The sequence below is a fragment of the Callorhinchus milii genome, unplaced genomic scaffold (genome assembly GCF_018977255.1).
Source record: "Callorhinchus milii isolate IMCB2004 unplaced genomic scaffold, IMCB_Cmil_1.0 Scaffold16, whole genome shotgun sequence".
Lineage (NCBI taxonomy): Eukaryota > Metazoa > Chordata > Chondrichthyes > Chimaeriformes > Callorhinchidae > Callorhinchus > Callorhinchus milii.
This window is the reverse complement of record NW_024704757.1, coordinates 13506640-13531698: the sequence shown is the minus strand read 5'-3', so window position 1 is coordinate 13531698 and position 25059 is coordinate 13506640. Positions and strand designations below refer to the sequence as shown.

The 25059-nt window shown below is 38.8% G+C and overlaps 1 protein-coding gene across 13 annotated transcripts in view; it reads left to right on the top strand.

The window, feature by feature from the left end:
• rbfox1 (RNA binding fox-1 homolog 1) overlaps window positions 1-22632 on the top strand; it is a 642946-nt gene extending 620314 nt beyond the window's left edge. For 12 of the 13 annotated variants that reach the window (XM_007893782.2, XM_042341049.1, XM_042341050.1 and 9 more), the window contains 3 exons: window positions 3969-4033; window positions 22073-22148; window positions 22474-22632. In XM_007893782.2, the coding sequence (XP_007891973.1) occupies window positions 3969-4033; window positions 22073-22148; window positions 22474-22596 (264 nt within the window). In that variant the 3' untranslated portion in view covers window positions 22597-22632. Of the gene's footprint in view, window positions 1-3968; window positions 4034-9769; window positions 9823-22072; window positions 22149-22473 lie in introns of all 13 variants that reach the window. The other variant, XM_042341046.1, reaches the window with a different exon arrangement.
• The last annotated feature ends 2427 nt before the right edge of the window (window positions 22633-25059 follow it).

The following is a 25059-nucleotide window of genomic DNA, read 5'->3' as shown; positions in this document are numbered from 1 at the left end:
AATGCACTTCAGTTCTGGCCTGTGATACACACCCCTAGTCTAGCCTGTCAGAAACAATTCCGCAGAATGTTTACCTTTGCTGAAAAGTCACCCCAAAAAAATATTCACTTGTGTATTTTTTCCAGTACTTTTAAACGGAAGTAACATAGCCTTCAAGCCTCTTGAGTGCTGAATGCTTATTCTGGTTCCACAGTAACAAAATGAGAAAATATAAAATATTAGTTCAGTCACTTGACAATCCGTAATTATTCATCATTGATTTTCTGAACAGAATTGTAAATGGATTTATTTTTGTTAACGGTACCTTGACTTTTTAGTTTTGAAACATTTCCTGCCATTGTTCTTATTTGGGGAGCACTATGCATGACATCAATTTGGCTGGTGCTTGTAACATATGTGATATGCAAACTTGCTGTTATGTGCAAAAAATGGCTCTATCGCTCATTAACATGATGGGTGGTGGAGTAGGGAATGAAACCTTATTTGCTTCTGTTTCCAATCGCATCACTTTTCCGGCAAGCCAGGTCACAGCTGCAGTCTGAGCACTAACCCCAGAATTACCTCTGTACCCGTGGCTTGGTAACTGCAGATGTAGAGTGCTTAATTCCCAATATCAGGATCAGGTTCAAATCCGAGGATGCTAGGGTGGGGATTCTGATGGAATGAAAGCCGAAGGTCCTTCTTCACCCAAACCAATCTTGTGACGTCTTGTGAAGTCTCAACTGACCTTCAGACTTCATTATCTATGAGAAGGTTAAACTAAATCTTTGTTGGGCCTGTAGATGGACTATCATGAGGTTATAGAGCACTCCATCTCGTTAATTCTCCTCATGGCCAAAGTAGACACACCCGTTTACTCATCCTGTGCTATAGAGCTTAACATCTGCCAGCTGAGATGAGCTGAGTTGATGAATTCAGTGAAGAGGTCTTTGGCCTGATTTTTGTGTTATGTTGACAGAAGAAAGATTTTTGTCGAGGTGGAAAGCTAGCAGATCAGGAAAATAAGCAGGAATGCAAAAACACCCATTAATTATCACGGTCACTTGCTAAATTTGGGTAACTCGAGCCATTAACTCACTCAAGAGCAGAGACACTCTCACCATTGAGTCTCCAGAGAGAAAGAGATGTAATTTGTTCTTGAAACCAGCATCTCAAGTTCCACTCTGACTTCAGAGACTCGAAACACATTCCAAATGTGAGATGGTAACATAGGAGAAGGCCAGATACCAAGACTAGAACTTGACAGCTTAACTATTTAGCTTCATTGTGGAGGTTAACATCAAATATTTTACCGTTGTGCTTGTTATGCAAGTGCTCACCATGTTGGAAGGGAGAAAATAATGCATGTCACGTCTCACCACTTCCACCAGTGGAATCCCTCCGTAGATCACTAACGTGTGAACATGAGGGACGTGTGGTTTGTTGCAAGTGCCTAAGTGACCAAATTAAAAGCAACAAACTTTGAAAGTGCACAGGACACTGTATGAAAAAGATGCAATTTAGATCAAATTGAAAAACTAGATAATTAGAATTATTTTCTCCCCTTCCAAATTCCTGCCATCAGTGCTTAGCCTCCAAGTTGAAATTGATTAAATTAAATTGATACGCATATAAAAATTGTATTAGAGGTATATTAGAAACAATGATATGCATGTGAGCTCAACAGCCAAGGAATATCATCCTTCCGAGACTGAAAAATGAGGCCATGTAAATCTTTAATAAATAAAAAGCATTTTTTTTTCATTTCAATTTAAGGGGAAAACTTTACTTTAAAAAATAGCAAAAAGCTAATTTCAGGGAAAATTTCTCTTCAGTACTCAAAAGGCTCCTTTGCTTCATTTCTGATTTGCCTTATGCTTAATTTGTAAAGTTTTTTTTCTAATGGCCCAATATCAAAAAAAAGCAAACTTGAAAAGGAATGGCTTATTGGGTTCATGGGTTATTCATTCTTTTTGCATTCAAAACATTATTTTCTGTTTCATTATAGAGTAGTATATCAAGAATCTGTGTATGGCAATAAGTTACCACAGGTATGGAGTACTGTATGATGAGCAAAACGTCACACTGAATGTGGATTGCTGTGAAATGTTTACTAACTGCGAGATTAAATGGGAATTATTGGATGCAGGATGGGTTTTGAGTGAACATTAACCACTTTTGTGGCAGTTTGGGGGAATTTCTAAGTAAACCAGAGCTTGGGGAGGCGGGGTGAATGGTGGCTAAAGTGTGTTATGAACGTTGATTTCAGATGGGGGCGGAAACAAAACCTTTGGCTGAAAAGATCAGGAATTTTGTAATCATTATTTTTTTCCACTGAGCTTGCAAGAGTACACAGAGAGGAGGCTGTCCCAAAGGATGGTGGGACAACCACTTCCAACCACGTTTTAATTGGATCGTAAATGGTGTTTGCTTTATCTACAGAGACTGGATTCTGTATGTTAATTGGCATGCTGCGATTATTTAGAAATGGTTGATATAACATTGTGGCCCATTGAACAGGAGGTTCTGCTGTTCTCACAGTTTGATAATCAATGCATCACTGCACACAATTCATTTTGAATGTTCATTTGTTTGTCCTGTTGCTTAATTGAAGAGCCGCAATTATCATTACTTTAAAAATTAGCAAAAAGCTAATTTCGGGGGAAAAAAATCTAATTTCTTCCACAACGATTAATTTCCAGTTATGCACTTTTTGAGAATAAATTTTAACAACAGAGCCAACAAATGTGTCGGGATCAATATTTTGGGGGATATGTGTACAGAAATGTATTGGGTTATTCAGTATTTTCAACATTTGTTGGCATGAGTTGTCAAGTTGCCCGGAACTGTACAAGAGGCAGCATTTCCTAAAAACACATCTGAATCTCAACCCCCACCCCACCCCACCCCAGGACTTGGATAGAGGGTTGGTTTCTTTGTAGATGGTTGGTTGCTGTGTGATCCAACACCCCGAAAATAAAAGAATATTTTTTTTGGAACATTTGGGTGAGTGGAATAAAACGTAAAGAAGAACTATGTTAAAGTCGAGATGTTGTCCCCAGAGACCAATGCCGTGGAAAGGGCTGTTGACATAAAGCCACATAATATCAAACAAAATCAGCCAAAATGAATCACAAATTGAAATAGTCTCTCTTGCATGTGGAAGAGCCCTCTACTACATCTAGCCCAAAGGGTTGCTTGTTAGGCTGCCTGGATAGTGACTTAACCCCTTGACTTATCGTGCCCCGACAATCACCCAAATACAAATTGGTTGTTCACATTACGGCTGTTTGTGGTACATTATTCACCCGTATAATACATAGTCACTACACGTAACATTAAATCCTGTGAAGCACTTTACGACACCCTCCCGACATCAAATGCAAGGATTATTACTATTATTAATATTATGATTCATGTCTATCCACATAAAGAAGTGGATTCTAAATGTCTATTTTAGAATATTAGGCATCAAAACATTGGAAATCTTTCCCAAGGGCTGCAATGATTGACTTCAATAGATTAATACTTTGGACCCAATTAGTGAAGAACCATGTGCTATCTTCATGATCCTTGTAAAAAAAAGGTCTTTGTGATTTCAGATTTTCAGTCCAGATCCTGACGAGCTGTAGCGTTATAGTCATGAAATTTACCCTACGTACCTCGCAGCAAACAGCTTTACAAATCAATGTTACCTTCTGTCCAAAAAAAATGTCCACATTGATTTGATTTCGCCCACAAAACATAGTCAATTGACTTTCCAGTATATTGCGTGAAGCACTTTGAGACGTCTCGAAGACGCGATAAGACGCTATATCAAATGGGCTACATCAAAAATAAGACACTACATCAAATTTATTCTCAAACATGCAATCATTATTCGAAGCTTAAGTCGAGTTAAATCTGGACCTTCTCCCATAAGTGTTGAAAATACTGGGCATCCCACGCTGTGAAACTGCAAGCCGACTGAGCTTCTTCTTTTGTTACAGGGTGGGTACGCTGCATATAGGTATGCCCAGCCTGCCACTGCCACTGCAGCTGCCTACAGCGACAGGTAAGGAGACCTTTTTTTTGACGTACGGTTATTATCATTTACAAAGTTCAGCACAGAAATAAAAGACTGCTTCACAGGAATGATGAATCGTCATTCAATCAGGTGGTACGTACAGGTGAGCTGTGCATCATCGGTGTCAGGCACTCCTTTAAGAATAATACGTCTGCTTTATCCGGATCCACTTGTGGCACTGTTTCCGCAGTTGAAGTTGGGAATCTCTTCGGCCACTCTCTGTCCTGCTGTCAGTTTGGATCCGTCCTCAATTTGCGGCTGTTCCCGTATTAAAATTTGCCATTTGAAATTTAAGGTTCCAACACATCTAGCAGGGCTAACCTTTATCGAGAGACTTAAGGGTGATTAACATTGTAGGCTCATTGATGTCCCTTTTCCAGCACCCACCCAACCGCCCATCCACCCCACTTCAAACAACAATAACTCTTGATTCTTCAGAGATGAATGCGCACTAGACAGTATTGATCCCTCTCCACCAATGTATCTCTTTGATGATCAGCCCTATAAGCTCCAGATAACTCTTCCTCAAAAGATGCTCTGGTTCCCATTAAAACCAACCACACTTCTGTGTGCTGTTTGTCGACAAAGAGAGCAGTTCAATAGCCTCATCACAATAATGGGGAATAATCAGTAATTCATACCATTGGAATTTCAAGCAAAATTATATTTGATCCAATAAAATCAGCAAAACGTTAATAACATCATTGTTTTTTTCTTAAGGGACTAGAAAAAAACCTCCTATGGGTCAATAGTTGTTAAAATGCAAATACTTAATTTGTTTAATGATTTTGTGGGTCTGCAAAATAAGGGATGATTTGCTGGATTTATTTTTAATCTCGCAAAGTGATATTTGCTGATTTTGTTTTGAAAAAATTATATTAAAACGCCATTTGTGGGGGGGTTTGGGGGGTGGGGGGGGCACAGAATCTGCAAAAAGATTGCAAAATTTGATTAATAAATAATTTTGGAGCATTATTGCTAAAATTCTGAGATGGTGTTACTTTTTTAGGATTCACTTGCACTCTATCACCTGGTCATATCAAGTCCCAAGATGATGCACATTTATTATCGTATAAATAGATATGTTTTCTCTAGTCGCATCAGTAAATCATTCAGGCTAACAGTAAGGATGGAGAGAGAGAGACAGAGAGTAGGTTTAATGCAATTCTCTTTGGATCGATCAACTGAATGTAGTTGAAGAGCCCATCTAGATCACATTGTCTCTGTACAGAGGTGTTACCAGTAAAAAAAAACAAGAAGCAAGTACTGCCAATTCTCCCTAATAAAGTTATTTCGGGTTCATCCGATGCTAAATAGAGTTCACATTGTCACGTAAACTCGCAAGATCAGTAGATTGTTTGTTCTTTGCTATGTTGGAGACTGCACCCTGACTGGACTGGGCTGCCTTGCCTGGCTGTGACATGTCATATTTTGAGCCTTGCGAAGCAGGGATATTAATTGAAATGGAAGTTATCACTCCCGCACATAATTACTTTCATGCATGTTGGCAAACCCCACCAGCCAAGCAACATCTGTTTTTTCAAGGAATGCGTTTTCCAGCTTGTTGAGAGCTTGACAGTTTGGGTCTGTGTGTTCTCAGTAAACAGGTTCTCACTGCATTCAATCAAAAAGGCACAGGCAGATAAGGCTTAACCTGGTACACTTGGAAATTCTCTTTTCCAAAACGAATGGGTGCGTAACCACAGCCGGTAGTTCAGTTCACATCTTTCGACCTCTCTTTGTTTAGTAGATTATAAAAAAACAGAAACAGAAAATCTTTAATAAGCAATTTATTTTTCCAAATTTCATTTGGATGATTTGAGACTGGTTTGATCTTTCGTTGATGTTGTTCTGGTACCGATGTATCATTCCGGACCGAAAGTGTTGTACATTTTAGCGTACAGAAGCTTATAATTGGGTGGCTAACTTTGTGGTAGGCCAAGCAAATGGCCCAAAACTGAAACCCTCCCAAACCTGCCTTGAATTCTAATAATCTATCCGTAAAAATTGGCCCCTGAAATGCGTGCACTTACATCAACAACTGGCATGTTGCACAGATTCTCAACAGCAGTCGTTGATCAGAGTGATGTTCCATCTCTGTTTTCATATCTCATGCCAGACAGTGAGAGAATTGCCTTTGTATTTGGCATAGAGTATCTTTATTGACACTTTCCGGGGTCCTGGGTGGGATTTTGATTGACAAACAATGGTTTCAAGTTTATCCATCTATTCACCATTTGGAGATCGACCGAGCACTTTCAATGAATAGATTTCAACATGGAAACCTTGGAATATATTTTTTCCTTAAAAATGCACTGAAATTCACACTGGGTGCTATTCATTATTTTTTATGCCCATCCTCTTAAACGTGTGTCCAGGAGCATGACTTATTCTAGGTTAATTTCTACTTCTGCTTCTTTTCTGGTGTTTAGAATATGACAAAGCTCCCAAGTGTTCACAGATTTTGCTCACAGTTCTTCAACCCAAACTCGGGTTTACTTTCACTTCTCATCTTTTTTTTTCCAGCTAGTGTAATGTGCTTTTTATTTTTATCTTAAAAAATCAGCAAAGATAGGAAGGAGTACGAACTGTGTGGGTCATGCAATGAGAATCTGTTTATGCTGTGTAACTTAATACATATCTGTGACATGTATGTTTAATTCCTGAAATTTGTTGTTTAATGCAGAAGATATGACAATCTCAACTGAACTATGCTGATACAAATCATATATATATATTATATATATATATATCTATATATATAAAGTTACCAAATATAAGATGGTCACAACATGAATACTGCTAGACTTTAGACTTCCCTGGTAATCATACAACAATTGGGTTGCCTTATTGTTTAACGTCTAGAATAAAAAGTGCACGTTCTAAATCCACTGATCGCTTTATCCATCTTTATCTCAAAAGGTTTAGACTTTTACGCCTGTAGCGTTTACAATGTAAAGAATGTTTGTATCAATGAAACTACAGTATACTATTGTGTTCTGGTCCTAGTAAGGTAACAGAATGTCAAAATGTCTAATGCCTCTCCACACATAATCCAAGTATGCATTGTTTTATTTCTGTCATGCCAAAGGTAGATGTATGTTTGCACGCTTCCACAGAACATGGAGTGTAATAATGTCTGCTTATGAAACTACTGTGCATTTTTTTTTACTTTTGTGTTGTACTGCATTATGTTATCATGGAGTTTATTTTAAAAAAATACTTCTGGTACAAAATAGATTTTTTTTTAAATAAGCTATATAAAGCTTACTTTGAACGTTCAGCAAAAAAATGGTTTTTTTTTTTTTGCTGTCTCCCTTTCCAATTACAATTTTCTGCCATTTTCTATCATTTTTACAAGATTAAGTAAATTACGCCAGCTGCAGTTTCGGAATTCAGTCAGATTACACATGGCACAGAAACAGTGGAAATTGATACCAGCAGAAAAGGTCACAAATGGGGGGGTGGGGGGGGGGGGGGTGCGGGGGGGGGGAACGGATGGGGGGGAACTAGTGAGGAAAGCAACAAAAGGCCTGTGGCTATTTGTTTTGAATGCTTGAATGGTAACAGGCCATTGATCATGATTAACCGAGTACAGTCATCACTAGCTCTATCCCCACGATGTGCTGAACATTGTTTCAGAAATATAAACTATCCTGATTTTATGAACAGTGGATCCAAACTACTATGTATTGCACAATGCATGTCCATAGCTAAAATCTTGTCACCCAGTATGCCGACAGCATGTTCATTGAAGAGTATGTAAGTACTAATGGCACTGTAAAGGATTTGAGCTGACCCTTGATGTCATTTCACACTTGGTACTCTGAAGCCCTTTCGTACCTTATCGGTCTTAGGGAAGAGGGATGGATTGTCATTTTGTTGGTGCATATTCACTTGATAGAATCAGTTTATCTGCAAAGCTATATCACTTCTGACAGATCCATCACACAAAGTTCACTGTGTGGCTTCTTGAGCAAAGCCCCAGGGCAAGGATTTTTGCCTTGTTTGGCTGCCTGGTGGTATTTTGATTTGATTGGTGCATTTTGTTGTGTATAGTGTACTGGCTTGTGTATCATAGCTTGCAACCTAGGGTTTCTTTCGTGAAAATCATTGAATTACTGGATTGAAATATATGCCATTGAATAAATTTGGCTACTACTGTTTGCATTTCGAAATCCATGCACATGCACTTTGTACATTGAATGCAGTATCATAAACTCCAGTTTGCATGCGCTACACCAGTATGCTTTTAGACGCTGTTGGTATGATTTTGTGTAGATTGAAGCTAATTACCCATAAATGTTTGCAATAAGTGCTTCTTTTTGGTTCTTGACAAAGAGATAGGGGAATGTTGGAATGCAAGTTTTCAACATAGAGTTTGCTTTACATAACTTTTTCTTCTGTATGCATTTGTCCATTTACTCAGCTTAATAATAAAACCAAAAGGCTATTTATTACCTGAGAAAAGTTCCAATATAAAATGAACCGAGGATATAGATAAATATTTTAAAGAAACATTTTAAAAAATTTACTTTTTCCATATCAGGAAATATCAGTCTACAAGAAGGTTAAATTATTTTCTCATGCATTATAATCAACCAAATAAATAGTTAGAAGCAAAGTGCTGTAATTCTATAAATTCATAAATATTACAGGCAGATTTGTTTTAATTCCTTATTCAATTTGCCATTCCAATCCTAAATCTCCCTTAACTTAGAGGTGATTACAGTAGTATAAAATGAGTAATTTCTGTCCAAATAATATAAAGGAATCTTATGCAGGAAAGCGCTAGTTTTGATGTGAAAACTCCATCTGATCTTTTTAAAATGTTTCCCGTGGAACATAGAAGGTGAAAAAAAAAATCAGATATGCGAGTGGTGTCAAAAAATGTATTACAGCCTAATTACTCAACCTGCCATTCACCAAGCTAATTAATAAATACATTCCTATTTGCACTGTAAAACTAGAAGCGCTTTGCTGTTTTCAATGAAAATTGATGCATTCCTCTGAAACTGGAATGTCTCAATGCAAATTCCAAGATGCATTCATTTATTGTGAGCTCGACGGAGAGCATTTGTCACAGCAATTTGGGGGAAAAAAAAGTGGGAGCAAGTTTGATAAACATCAGACCTATACAATCACTGTGTTGATTTGTGCATAAGCTTGTATATTTGAAAGATGACCTATAAAAATGTTCTAGTCTCTCTAAAAAACCTGTTCTAGTGACATGAAAATTCCTGAGAAACTGACTTAAATGCAAGCTGCTGCTGGAACCCATTTTGACAGCTTCATAATGAAATATATTTAGAATGCAATGCTCTAAATTCTTTAATAGCCCTGAGAGCTAACAAGCGAAATATAAATATATTTATTGTGGAAAATCCAAATCTGTTTAAAGCAGGACTAACTAGGAATAAGCCAATATTTTGGCAGCTTTAATTTCACATTTTCATGTTTTGGAAACATCGCTTAAAAAGATATTTTTTAAAACTGTATTCATTCACCACTAAATAGTAAATAGCAGCCACCATGAACAAAATAATTCCCCAGTTTCTCTATAAAGCTTTTTTCACATCCATTTAAATAAAGTATTACCTCCCCCCCCCCCACCACCACCGCCACTCTCCTTTCCCATCTTTAAATCAACGGGCAGATAGCACATCTTCCAGTCAAACGTGCTCTGTCAGCAAGCAGTATTGTCAATTTTATCTTCTTTTGCAGAAATCAGTTCGTCTTCGTTGCAGCAGATGAAATTTCTTGTAACACCTCTTCAGGTAATAATTGTTGATACTTTTTGATGTATCCACAGTGATATTTATATCTTTTGTGGTATCCTACAGTAATTCACATGCAAAGCCCTTTTTTAGTTAACATCAGTACCTAGATTTCAACTCCTTGAGCAATATACCGTTTCATTCACAAAGCGCGGTAATACATAACCCAGGTGTTACTTAGCTTTCTTTAAGGTTGCTGAGATTTGACTTTTAAAGGCTGAGAAGGTACAGTTGGTTTGAAACAGCTTCTACACATCAGCACTATTTTCCATTTTAACAAGTAGTTTTTGAGCTGTCATTGTAAAAGTGCCAGCAGTTGTCCTGTGGGATATACACTGAGCTTCCTTTCTCCTGTTTTCATTGGTTAAAGAACATCGTTTGGCTATTTCAGCTTTGCCCTTGTTAAGTTCTTTAATTTGCAAACAAAAAAACAATATCAGGATGGACAGTTGGAGATGAGTTCATCGTAACAATGGTATCTCTTCAAACAGAAGCAATCAGACATGGGCTTTGTTGAAAAAAATACAGCCAGAATTCCGAAACCTCCTGTGCCAGAATCTAGAGTATTTTTCATGTTGTTATCTTTAGCTGGACTTAATACACAGTGGACTCGGAGCAGTTCTTCAGCGAAGCTTTTGACAAATACCGTAAGCCACAGCAAAGGTCACCACGTATAAACTACAGAGAGCGCTGGTATTAAAATTTCATTACCGTGAAAGTTTAATGGGATAATGCGTAGCTTGACAGGAAAGATGGAAAGGTTCATCATCCTGCCCGATCTTGATCCAATCTGGTTTGACTGCATTTACACTGCATGTCTTTTGTTTGGCAGTAAGTCATGCTTCGTGTTTTCAGTCAGTATTTTGGTTTTATATCAGATCAGTGAGGTTGTTACCCAAGATGATCATAAGAGGAATTGCCAATATGATAGCAGATCTCTTTTAGCATCTGCTATTCAAATTTGCTCTATGCTTCACTCCTCTGCAATGTTGGGTCCACATATTTTCCACCAGGAAAATGCACTTTCAGAATCAAGACGTTATTTTTAAAGAAAAAATTATTACTGGAACAAAATGTGACTGAAAACTTTCAGGTACATTGTGTTGCAAAAGCAAAATGACTTCAGAAATCATACTTAACTCGGCAAAGACGACACAAACCAGGTTAGGCTGGAGGTAGTAGTTTTATGATTAAGTGCACCAATGTTTGCTCATAAAACACCAGATAGAAAATAATCATCAAAGCTTGGTTAAGCTCTGCTGAAATCTTTTAGCTCAAGGTGAAAATAGCAAATCACCTAGGCTGGAAGAGGACAGAGGTGGATTTAGTTGGCGGAGTTGACTGAAGTTGGTGGATCAGCCAAACAGGAGGACAGTGTAAAAAAAATGCTCCCTGGTTTATCTGTCAGAATTGCCACACAAAAGATAAAAAGTGCTCACAGGCTTAAACAATGTTAAGTGTATGTCCAGAAATCAATGGGATCAGTCAATGTCATGGGTGGTGTGGTAAGGTCAAAAGTATATTTGTTGTGATCATCAGAGTGTGCGTGTAAAAAATAAACACAGCACAAAACTCTCTTAACTTTAGAAGCAGCTCATATTCTCAAGCCAACAATCTTTGTTTATTCACAGTGGCTAGGCATTGCGATACTTGCACAGCATCTGCCTGAACGCGCAAATTCTACCTAAAACATCCCTGCAGCTTTGTGAGTTCAAATCCCCAGAGGTCAAGCTATAAAGTGTTCTGCCTAGGCTGTACCTAGAGTATTGCACAGGTTACAATGACATAAGGAAGCACCCAAGCTGTGATGGTCAGAGGAAAGATCCCTAGTGATCCCCCCAAAAAATTTGAATGCTTTCTGGCGGTAATAATCCCTTCAAAATAATGATAATAATAATCATTTGATCACTCAATCCACAACTGTTTGTGGGACACTGCTGTGCGCAACTGGCTACCCTGTTTCGCCCCCAAAATGTACAGTCATTACACTTTGCGGTATATATCCTGCAAAGCGCTTTGAGACGTCTCGAAGATGTGATGAGACGCTATATCAAATGCAAGGATTATTATTGTTATTAAGTTAGGGATCTTCAATCTTGCTTTTGGATGGGTCGAGATAATAAAACAAAGGACACAAGTTTAGAGTTGCATAGGGCAACTTCAGAAGAGACACCAGAGAGTTTTTCTTTATCAAGAGGATATTTAATCACTGGAGCAAGTTACCATAAAGGGTGGTTGTGACTGGGACACTGGACTCATTTAAAAAAAACAGCTTGATGCTGTGCAGAGTAGAAGACAGGGTATTCTGGAAGGATGAAATGAGCTTAATGGCCTTCTTCAACTGAACCAACGTTGTTATCTTGTAATTAAAAGGATTGTTTGTGAAGGCATGATTAGACTTAAATATGGATTTGTGTCAAAGTGCTTTAAATTTGCCCTTGTAAACAGTAATAATGAAGGCAAGCTTAAGCTCATTGCGGTGTTTTCTCAACCTAATTCCAAGTCTTTCAATCCATCATTGATTTCAACAAGGATCTTTCTCTGGCCACTTGCCAGTTTACAAATTATTAATACAGGATTTATGTGAGAACGAGATATATTTCTGTTTGGCTAATCTGATGAAAAACGTATTATGTCAGAGCATTACTGTGTTTAATGGGTTGGCTGATGAACTTCAAAACCCGCAAATAGAACAACAACAACAAAGTGCATTTATATAGCGCCTTTCACATCAGGAACATGTCCCAATGCGCTGTACATTTTCTAATTGGTTCATTTTATGGCTGGCCCTTTTATTAGTGTATAATGTCATCTATTTTCCAAAGAAAACTAATACTATTATGCATACATCAATAGGATGCTGAAAGAAATACATCTCTTGGTTCCTTTATAAACTATTCAGTGAATTTCCCTGATGGAGTCTTGTGATTTAATCTCCAATTTAGCTCCATCCTCTCTGCAAATACCCGGTCACTGCACTTCACAGTAAAATCGTGTGAAGCGCTTTGTGACATCCCGATGATGTGTTAAGGTGCTATCAAATGCTCGGGCATTACTATCAGGCTTCTAATGATTGCCTTCTCATGACTTCTGCCTTTACTGAGCTGACAGGGGTTTGGATGAAAGGACAGGGTGGTCCACAAGGTGAGGGGGATACTTAACATTTCTAGGAATTTAGAAGTTCAATATTTCTCCCTTTCAACCATATTACTATCACCAGAGTCTCGATGACTTGGAAGCTTGATCTTTCTTATCCCTGTCACTCCAACTCTCCTCTTTCATTGTCTGAGAGCCTTTCCACTTATGAAATGCCGGTGAACTCAACAGTTCAGTCAAGCCCGTCTGTGTACGAAAAACAGACACTTGTGAAATGTCAAATATGATTGCGAACTATCTGTTGTCAACCCACAGTAGGAACAGACCTTTTGGGGGCATCAAACACACTCCTTTCTCAGGCTACGTACAGCCCATCCTCGACAGGCCTTCTGATCGCATGTTGCACTTCAAACTTGTTAACTTAAACCTTTAAAAGCACCCGACTTCCAAATCAATACTGAATACAAGACGTTTCTTTTTTTTAAGGCAAAAATAAAGTCTTGCGTTTTGGGTATTATTTCATATTATTTAGTTTGCCTACAAAACACACAGCCGCTACACTTTACAGTATGTTCTACGAAGCCCTTTGGGACGTCCTCCTGAAGTGAACGGCACTGAGCCTTAGGATCTTGAGGATGATGATGGTTTGCTAAGGCTGAGAGGCATTTCTAGGCTTAGAACAAGGTTCTTTGAGCATTCGCTTAATAGTTTTGGCACGATTTGTAGTTTGGCTCCATCTGGGCGGAATTTAAATCTAAGTTCCCTAAGGTGACAGGACAGTGTGGCAACACTTTTGTGCCAGTGAAGTGAAACGAAAAAAAAAGTACAGATTACCAATGATTTTCCATAAAAAATGCTTGCCAGAAAACTGGATGATTTCTTTCCAATAATCATAATCCAGTACAACTCTTTAAGGAGCTCCGTTATAATTGCACCTGAACATACAATAGGCTCCAACACCAGGGTATCGAATTCACTTTAATGACACGTACAGAGACATTGACAAATGTAATGCCATTACGAAATTAAATTGGCAAAAAGGAATGGCAGAAAATTGCAACACGCAAATCAAATTTTTTCTTTTTCTTTAGAAAAAAAATGCCTCACAATTGTTTGGAGTCTTGAGTGAGGTTCTAATAATTGAAAAGAAATGCTGTTGAGCGGAGCAAAGATAGGCAGTGAGGGCTTTCCGTGATAAGGTCTTAAGATACTTAAAATAGAACCTCCTTTCTCTTTTACAGTCTACATTAATCCTTCACTTGTACACAATGAGCATAGTGGCATCTTTTTTAGCTTGGTGGTCATTATCTACTTGACAGCTTGTCTGCCTTGTGCTTACAATTCCAGGTCAGCTCACATGCTTGGTCAAATGTGACAGAGTGCAAAAATGTGACAGGATTAAGCAGGGATGGGATGATTTCTGAAAGGAGAGAGAGTGCAATTTGAATCTTTCAATACCCTTTCCAGTAGAGATAGTTCAAAAGCAACCTGTGCGATGGTCAATAGCAGAAGACAGATGATGCTTTTTTGACAAAAGTGCTTCAGAATAGCCGCAGTTGTCAGTCGCAAGGGAGCAGAGACATTGCAGGCTCTTTTGGTGTCATCCACACTTGGATGTCAGTCAACTTCCAAAGTTCGCCCGGAGTCAGTGAAATGATCTGCACTTTAGATTGTTAGGTGTTGCAAAGAACTGACAGCTTCGGCTTCCAGAAGCTTTATTGTAGGCAAATGTCCAACCTGAAAAGAATAAGGATAAAATGCGCAATTACCCTGACATTAAATTCACTATTATTTTCACGTGATCTAGTTAGCATACAGCCTAGATTATTATCATTATTATTGTTATGTTAGCTTGTAAAACAAGAGAGAAATGGGATGTGATTCTTATCCAGTCAGTTTTAAAATGACTCAGTCCACGGTGTTGCTTTCTTGGGCACTGAGATCTGAAAGTTATTCACTGATGCCCTGTAATAAAACATGAGTAATATGGCTGTTAACTACTCTACCCCCATGCGGAGGCTCTGGTCATTATAGTCCCATCATACTCACTTCTTCCGCCTCTCTGCTAAGTTGCCAAACTCGCTTGAAAAAAATATTTGTGCAGTGTTGAAGGGGAACTTGGCAAATGCCCTAAACCTCTTATACATCTCATGCCAAAAAGTATGGAATTCTTGCATGACTTCCTTGGTTGAATACGAAAATAAAACTGATGTTTTTCCCCCACAGTTGCACTCGCTGAGCAATCAATGAGATTGAACTACAGATTCATCAATCCGCTTCACGCAGGGTCACGCTGTTTGCTTAATCTACATCTATCATTAATTTCCAATTATTATTCTAAGGTGATGAGTCTCCCTGCACTGAAATTGATAGCTTACCGCTTTGAAATGTTTACCGCATTTTGCATTGTGTGTCCCTGAACACGTTTTAACACAACCCAGTAGAGATTGGCGATGAACCATGGAATAAATAAAACAATGAAATGACTGTACATTTTTTGTTCAAAGCAGTGAGTGATTTGAGCTTGTTGGTACGACAGTGGGGCTAAGGTGCCTGCACCACACATAGAAATAATAGTAATCCTCGTGTTTGATAGAGCACCTTTCACATTGGTAGGATGTCTCAAAGCACTTCACTGGATTGACTGTAATGTGTAGTGACTATTTTGTAGACAAACAAAGGTGGAGAATTTGTCGAACAGGAATAACAGACAAGTGAGTGTATTGGTGCTTGAATGCACGGGGACTCCTGAGTGGATATCAGACACATTAATTGTTCTGTTCGTACATTGTTTTGTCAACTCTCCTGGGTTAGTTTCAGTGAGTCCATATTGTGCAGACGTTTTCAGTGAGGTGCCTTGCATGTAAATAGGCTGCAGAGTGCATTTTTGTGTCAGCAGCTGCTATTAAATCACGTGTATATCAGGCGAGTTTTATAGACCTATTTTCTCATTGGAACATTGATTTTGGATGTGTGGTGCTAAGATGTATCGTGTGGAAATGGAGGAGAGGCTTCGAGGGGGAAAAAAAATCCCGCTGATCGAGGTTTACTCTTATTTACGTTGTATTTCAGAGCGTCCAGAATTTGGGCGAATTTGCTGAATTCAGTGGTAATTTTGCAATTGTTATTTTTTCGTCGTTCTCAAAAGAAGTCAAATCCAGTTTTTAAAACGAAGGTTGCATTTAAGAATTTACTAAATCCTGGACAGCCTGAAACGCTAAGAAAATAAAACCCGGACGCTGGTAGCATTTCACTCCCTTTGAGCTCTGCTGTCGTGTTTGCCGACCTTATGCTGGTGCTATATATTTCCTTTTTCCTGTCCTTTTGGTGGAACTGCGGTTCAAGATACCATTTTATTTCACTGCAGTGAGAAACGTTTCATAACACACTGCTAAGCGACATTGATTAACAAAAAATATTATGGCCATATCAGATATACAAACTGCAAGATTATACACATTTAACCCAAGTAATTTGGGTTTCTTTCCCCCCCCCCCACACCCCCTCTATAATTCTCTCTGTTGCTTACCTGAAAGGGCTGACCCACGCTTGATACAGTGATCATTTAGTTGTGTAAGAATACGCAGTGAGTGTCAGCAGGGTTTGACAACAGGATATATCAGACCCAAACAGCAACATTTCCTCAAATGGATCTCCAGACACTTCCTAGAAGGGATGAGTGTAGGAGCGAAAATAATCAATGTTTATTTTCCCGCTTCCCAACCCTGGGGGTCACAAGCCCAAGTATTTGACACGCCCTCCTGACTTGGAAACCACTGCATCAAATGCAAGGATTATATATATTAACCCCTTCGAGTGTGGAGTCCTGTAGCTCAGTGGTTAGAGCACTCGCCTTGCAAGCGAGACTCCGGGATTCAATTCCCAGCAGGGAAACCTTGGGCAAGTTTCCTTACTCCACACAGAGCCTAATAATAATCCCTCCAAAACAAAACAATAATAAATTGGTCACTTTCAATCCACGACTGTTTGTGGGACACTGCTGTGCGCAATTGGCTGCCACCTTTCGCCCACAAATATACAGTCAATTCACTTTACAGTCTATTCTGTGAAGCGCTTTGAGATGTCGAGAAGACGTGAAAAGCGCTATATCAAATGCAAGGATTATTATTATTATAATGCGATTGAAAGGAGGTGACAAATCCGTGGAGGATGCGCACTCTCCATTTCTGTTCGCGAGTTAACACGTATTTTTATATGCACAAACGTACTTTACTGCGGTTAAAAAAAATGTGGTTTAACTTGAGAGATATAAAGGGCATTCGGGAAGAATACTGTACCAGTGAGGTGTATGATATTTAAAGCTGTCATTGAACTGCGCTTTTGGGCCCAGTGAAATGTTCATGATTGTCCTCATGATAAACCCAAGGGTGCAGTATAGCAATAGCAACGGACTGCCTTGTTTTTCTTAAAACCGTACTGTACGTATTTTACCCTTTGTCCCGTCAGCTCTCTTCAGCGGGAAGAAAATTCACTGACAGTGACAGGACTTTGCTCAACAACCCTCCGTGCATGCGTGTGAGCAGATACGAGTGGATCTCTGCTGCTCTGTCTCTGGGTCGGTGTGAGCAGGCGGGCACCATAGCTCGTGCTGTCACTGTTCCAGGGTCACCAATCTAGCCACACAGAAAGCACTGAAAATCTAGCGAGTGTTAATTATTCATTAAAATGTAACTTCATGCGTCTTGTAAAAAGCCATTTAAGGGGGATTGGTGGGCTGGGGGCTGGGGACCGCTCTGCTCTCCCCTCAGCCATTTGATGAATGGTACACACTGACTAAAGATGTATTGCAAAGAAAAAAAAACCACAGAAAACTAAACATTGCTCTTGTTTGTCTTATTTGTTCTTCCTAAACGTGACTTCCTTTGCTGTGCAACAGTGAGCTCGAAATGCCAATCTGTCTGACTGTTGAGCAAGCGTTGCTTTTCAACAATTTGAATATAATAGAGCAGAACGCTGATAAATGGTTAACTAATTTACCAAGAAATGTCTTGCTTGGATCAGGACAGCCAGATCACAGGGAGAATGAGGATGATGCCTGGAAATTGCACGCTTGAATTTGAATTTGATCTGCATCAGGTGTGCATTTATCCAGACTTGATGGTATTCATAATTACATGAGAAAAGCACATGAATAAAGAGTTGAGGATCTAGTTCTCTGCTGTGTAACTAATGTACCAGGTTTTTTTTTTTTGGTGGTATCTGTAGAATTATTAGCTTGTAAAATATTCTCTCTGTCAGCTGAATTTTAACCCGTTGACTGTGGGTCATTAACTTCAGAATTTTTCTCCCCTTCAGTTCTGAAGGTGGAACTGAATATGTAATATATGATCGCTCATAACATTCTGAGTCTTGGGAATCCGGTTTCCGAGCCAGCCAGGTCAGCAATATCCCTAGGCTCTGTTGATGACAGACCAGCCAGCCTGGCTCATTAGGACTTGCAGGAACACGGCTCAATTGGTACCTTTGCTCATATTTTACGTGTTGTCAGCTCCAATGGCTTTTGATATTGGCAGAGCTTTACTTCAAAATTATACGGTGACAAGTAGCACACGGTGAAGGTATTTCCTGTTAAATATCTCGACCGTCAAATCTTTAACACCTCCTAGGAGAACAAAAATGAGTTCCCAGAAATGAACCACATTATCCCGGAGATTGTGTGCCTTTGAATCCCATTTAGCTCCTGGATAACCCTGTGTTTTATCGGAGTTGAGTCAGCATTCGAAATATGCGTTCACTGACTCCCAACGAGAAGCAGCAATAAAAGTGAACTCCAGTTCTCTTCTCTTCTTCTTCAGAAGCAGACCAAAACTTACAGGTTTTCCTGCAAAACCAGCATTGATCCGATTTCAAACCTTTTTTCTTATAGGCCCGAAGAACCGTAACCTAAACCATTGTGAATGTTTTTTTTTTGTTTGTTTAAAAAAAAGGCAGAAGAAAGGAGGTAACGAAACGTTTCGAGAAACTTTCGAAAAATGTCATTACACAATCTGATTTTATGTGACCTACAGGAGATTTCATTGCACTGATGCCTGACCTTTAGAGCAGCTCTACATGCCCTTGGTACCATTACGTCACCCTGTGATCCATTAACTGCCAGGGATTAGTTGAACAATGCATCTCCAAATTTTCTTAATTGCCATCTCTTTGCGAGTAGCAAATCTTGTTTTCCATCTCGTTCCCCCATTCCCATTGCCTAAACTATTTCCTATTCCTCATTAGGCCCCCAGAACTCACCAAGTCTCCTGGCGAAGAGGGTTTCTGTGCCTCCCAACAAGTACCATAGATGTAACCTCAATGGCACTTGTACTTCAAAGTGTCGTACCACTTTTGCTGGTTTAAGCACAGATATGAAATTAGCAACTTAACAAATATCAAAGATTGCTTATATTGAACGCAATCTTAGATTATAAATAAACCAAAAGTTTTCTTTTCCCTGTTTAATAATAAATGCTGAATCTCGACAGGTGAATAATAATAATAATAATAATCCTTGCATTTGATATAGCGCTTTTCACATCTTCTCGACATCTCAAAGCGCTTCACAGAAGACTGTAAAGTGAATTGATTGTATATTTGTGGACGAAATGTCCTATTTATTCTGTACTTTCAGTGCTACTTCGAATGGCACCAAAATTGACATTACAAATGAGGTCTGGTTTGGGTTCCGTGATCTTTACCCGGAGAGTAATTGATGACTGAGGGGGTGGTTGAGGCCAGGACATTGGGTCTTATTTTAGTAACAGTTTGATGCTGTGATGGGAGGATGGCAGAGTGGGCGTTCTGGAAAGATGAGATCAGGTGGGCCAGAGGGCCTTCTTCATCCAAACCAGTCTTGCTATCTTGTCATCTGGAACCTGGATGAACCTGGATGGGGAAGTTTGCTTTGAGAAGACATCAGTTCACACGAGTGTAGTGCAAATGCAGATGAAGTGATTAATTTGTGCTCCTGTTTTAGGTATGATCCCAATGATTTCTCTGGCAGTACGTTGTGTGATCATCTCTAACTTTAGCACTTAGTGGAACTTAGTAGCCTAGAGCTCTTGTCTGCCTTTGGTGAAAGCCATTTTGAAACGCAACTTCAAGTACTGTTTCCTGCTCTCAGTTGCTTCACTCGTTCAACTTGGAAGTCAGAAGCTGATTTCAAACACAGTAAAGCAATTTATTAGACGTTAATCTGTTACTTACACTTTTATTGAAGCCAGTGGGCAGGACCTTAAACATTGCAGAATTGACAACTATCTGCAAGCAAGCAATGAAATGAAAAAGCTGCTCATCCCAGTTGATTAAAAGTAAATTAATGTGTTTTTTTTCACGAGTAACAATTTATTAAGAGAATCACTGCTTCATTTGTATTTTTGTATTTTTAAGAAATGTTTAAAATAATCCTCCTCTACTAATGTCACCTAAATATAAACGTTCTTAGATATTTCAAAAAGAAATTCCATCTGAACAGTTTCATCTGGTTAAAAGTATTCCAGTCTTATTTTCCCCTTAAGCCCTGAATTAAAGACATCCATCAATTATACTTGCCCTTGACATAGCCATTTTCTTCAATGACAATATTGATTGTAAAAATGCCCAGAAAATGGGAAAATATTTGGGTTGAGGAAAATAAATTCTGCAGATCGACATGATTGAGACAGCCAGAAGTTTTTCCAGGAGCACCCAGAAGTTCTCTTCCAAACTTCTGGGTGTTTCGGGTGTCCTGTGCAAAAAATGTATCATATCGGGAATGGTTGAAAGTGGGATTGTCACCATTATTGAATACATCGCTGAGCTCTCAACCTCAGCTGAAGTGTATGAAAGACAAGTTTTACTGCAGTTTCTAGTGTGACATTCCCATTGCTTCAAAAGAAAACTGACAGAATAACTTTGGCTCTGGATTGTCAAACTGACTGCATTTCAGATATTCACAAGAAGTGTGATATCATCTGAAGAAGGTGGTCTCGGCTCACTTAAGCTTCAAAAAAAGGCTGTAGCTTAATCGTAACCCATCACAAGGCGAGGTGCAAGTGGAGAAGGCCCTTTGGTCCATTTTATCTAATCTTTCCAGCACACCCACCCTTACTTGCCTTCCTAGAGTGGCAGGAAAACAAAATGGAAAATGTGTACTTGTAAAATGTCCCTCTTAGAAATTAGTTGAAGGGAGCTCTGTTTTAGCGAAGACCTGATTGAACAAGCTTTCTATTGTCACCAAAACATGTTGCCTGCTGACACCTTCTTTTATTCAGCAATGATCTTTCAGCAACAAGGGAGACAGAGGTAGACAGAAGCAAATTCAGGTTGGCATCGAAACAAATAAGATATTCAAACTGCCATGGAGAATAATCTTTTCCTTCCTTTAGTTTTGAATAATTGACACCCTGTTTTTTTAAAAAAATAAAGCAAACCAGATAGAAATAAATGTTGACTGTAAGGTAGAGGTAGGTTCCACTACTATCTAAAGCTTAACTGATGTCCTAAGCTATGAGAGCAAATATTGAGTTATTGATCGATGTAACCTGAATCCAAAGATTCACATGGTTATGTACTTTCCACACACGCACACGCGCACACACACATATATACTGTATATTTAAATTGCCCGACTACTATTTTCCTTCCTTGTAGTATTTATATTGCACAAAGGGTGAACTCATGTGACAGGACGAAGATTCTCACAGAGATATTCCCTGCATTCCCTGTACATATTTGGAGCGCATTAGGATCGGTAACAAACTCAGTCTTAGGCATTTTTCCTGCTCTCTATGTCATGAAGGGGCATCATTGTTTTTCATGTGATGTGGTGTGGTGTGCTTGTGCAAATCAATCTACTGGCTGCAGTGTAAGGCCAAATGCCTAAATAGATGAGTTCACGTGTTACGCTGTAGGAGGCGAGAGTGGATGTAATGGACAATCTTGAATGTGCTTTGCTCCATTGTCACTATATTTCTGTGTGTGTGTGTTTTTTTTTTGCGTTCCTGTGGCATTACTTTACCAACATACATTAAACAGCGTCGTTTGTGTCGAAACCCTAGCAGTTGATATCTATAGTATACTGTAGCTTTGTTGAAGCCTTGTTTTGTTTTCTCTTGATAAGAAAGCGCTGCGTGGCCCCAAAAAAAGATTAATGTTGTTTTTCTTTGATTTACAGTTACGGAAGAGTTTATGCTGCAGACCCCTACCACCACACACTTACTCCAGCAGCCACCTATGGCGTTGGTGCCGTGGTAAGTTTATTGCACTGTTTTATCTTGTTCACTTCTTCTTCATTCCTGCATGGGTCTTGCCCTTTTTTTTCTGTTTGTTTGTTTAATCTCAGCCACCGCATCCTCAAGTTTTAACTTAATTGAATTTGTCTCGGCCGCTAACAGCAGCTAAAACGCCACATTAATCCTACTAGTAAACTTGATGAATGTCTTAATTTCTTGGCAAATGCAATGCATGTAACGTTATTATATTTCTCATTTTCCGAGTATCACCTAGCTGAACGTTTTTGGCTTTTTAATGGAATAATTAGTCATTTTGATAATTAAATCCATCACTTTGTTTCAGAATGCTTTTGCACCCTTGACTGATGCCAAGACTAGGAGCCTTGCTGATGATGTCGGTCTCGTTCTTTCTTCATTGCAGGCTAGTATATACCGAGGGGGATACAGCCGTTTTGCTCCATACTAAATGACATACCATTAAATCTTCTGCTGGGGAAAAAAAGAAGCTTTTCCAAGGCCTGGGTATTGCAATACATGCAGTAGTGCATCATTTTAGCAACTCTCTCTCTCTCTCTCTTTTAAAAAAAAGGACAAATACAGCATTTTTTTTTAATCTTATACCTCAGATATTTTTTTGTTCTGTGTATTTTTAATATTGTGGGGCTTTGGTTTCTGAAGGTTACACGCACGTCCGAACGGCATCTCTAGAAATTGCTAGCATTTTTCACCCCGGTGGTAAAGGAAACGGCGAGATTATTGAGTTATAAGAGAGCTACAATCACCGAGAGCCAAACTAAAAGAGACGGTCGTGAAAGAAATTGCTGAAAAGTAATTCTTTGTGTGTGTGTGTGTGCGCGCGCGTGTGTGTGTGTGTGTGTGTGTGCGTGTGTGTGAGGGGGGAGGGGGTGGGGGGAGAAAAGGTTTCTCACTTATTTTATATAGGAGTATAAGTGACTAAAGCAGTCTTTTTTTTTTCTTGCGTTTCTTCTTCATTTCAATTCGTTTTTTTGCTTTCCGAAAGGGCGGGAGGGGAAAAGCGGTTCAGGGAAAAGGGGGCGTCAATCTGGAATTTAAAAAAAAAGTAGTCAAAAATAACAATAAAGGGCATCTCTGCACCAAGTATCTTGCTATCAACTGTCTTAAATTATTCACTATTTGTTCAAGCCAAAGGTTATGTTTTTTGGATGTTTTCTCGGCACTTGTACATAAAGTTTTAGTAGGAGCATCCGTTTGATTCAAGGTACTCCACCAGGCAGTATTCAGCAGTTCAATCATAGATAGGTCTATTTAAGTAAATCTGCTAGTTAGGCCATCAATGAGCATTCTTTTTTATATTACTTCCAGTATATAAATTATTGATATCATTGCTGACTTTTGTATTACGGGAGGGGGGAAGAGAAAAAAAAAACATTCAGAAAATGGTGATAAAGCATTGTTTATATTTTTCTTTTTTTTCAGAAGGAAAGTAATAAACTAGATTCTTTGTACCAGTAAAAAAAAATGTATAAAATAAATTTCAAATTGTGCAGTGGAGACGTTCAGTTATAGATTACACAGCCTATGATGTTTTAGAGTTAGCATAGTAGATCAAACTGTAAGACGTATCATTTTTATGGAATACATGATAATCATATTCAGATTTATATAAGCATTTTACAAGTATTGCAATCATTAAGTATAGATAATCATGGTATTTTGTCAGCTTGGTACTTTGAGACATGACTGTGTTGTGTAAACAAATTGCAATTTTTCATTGCTTGACAGCTCGCCTTATTTTGTCATGTTGTTTTTATAAGGAGGCCTCTTATGTTTGGACTGGACTTATATAAAAAAAAAGGAAAAGTCTTCACACTCGGGAAAAGAAATAAAAGCTTGGGTCTTGACAACATTTGAGTAAATAAAATGGGGGAAGTAGTCAGTTGTGCCTCACTGGGCCATTTTCAGTGTTTTAAAAAAAAAAGTGCAATGTAAGCAAGTTGTCAAGTCAGCTTTGTTCAAGCGCTCTTGAAAAATTGCAGCTTGTCTGTGCATATGCTAGAATCTGTTCACTTTGTCCTGTTTACCGGTACCTAAGTTGAGGTGTTTGTCACAGGTCTCCTTGTTTTTTGTAATAATGCAGCTTCAAAAAAAAAATCTTTTTCCTCTGCCTTTTTGCTGCAATTCTTAGTTAATACTCCTCATGTGTAGCGTGTTTGCCACCGTGGCAATCACTCGTGATTATCAACCCACAGCTGTGAGATACCTATGCGATTAAAAAAAAAACCTGCTGGAAAGTGTTGTGGCCAGGCTTTCTCTTTGTCATCGTATGTGCATGCAGTATGATCAGTTGAACAATAACCATCAATAAAATTTCACAAAATTGAAAGTACTGATAAGTGTCACAGTTTTTTTTTGTTAAACTCGAAGGTCTTCGAATCGAATGAGACGTCGACGGGCTTAATATCGCCGATAAACACGCTGTTCCGTTGTCTTAAGAAAACTGGTTCGGTGTGTGAAATCCTCCTGAAAACCCGGGAAAGGAATTTAAACAGTTTTAAAATATTTTGCGCACAGAGGTTTAAGACGCTGGTCTTTCACTTCTAGGACTTAGGTTCAAAAGCCGCTCACGTTGATGGTATGAAACTCTCTTCTGCCTGTTAGCTCTTAGGGTCTGACATGAAATGATTCGGGGACAGTCTTAATGAAATGAAGTCCTAACATCTTGGGCTCAAAGCATAAAACAGTTTGATTTCAGGATTGAATCCTACCCCGTAAAGCCACAGGAAGGCAGATTTGTAGTGAAAAATGTTAGGATTGAATTATTGGATTGGGATTGGGGTGGAGTGGTATGTGGCACCTTCTTCAAGGAGAGTTAAGATATTAACTGTTCATCCAACATTCCTGTTCCTGACGTTAAGCACTTGATGCTGAGATCGGGGGCATAAATGGG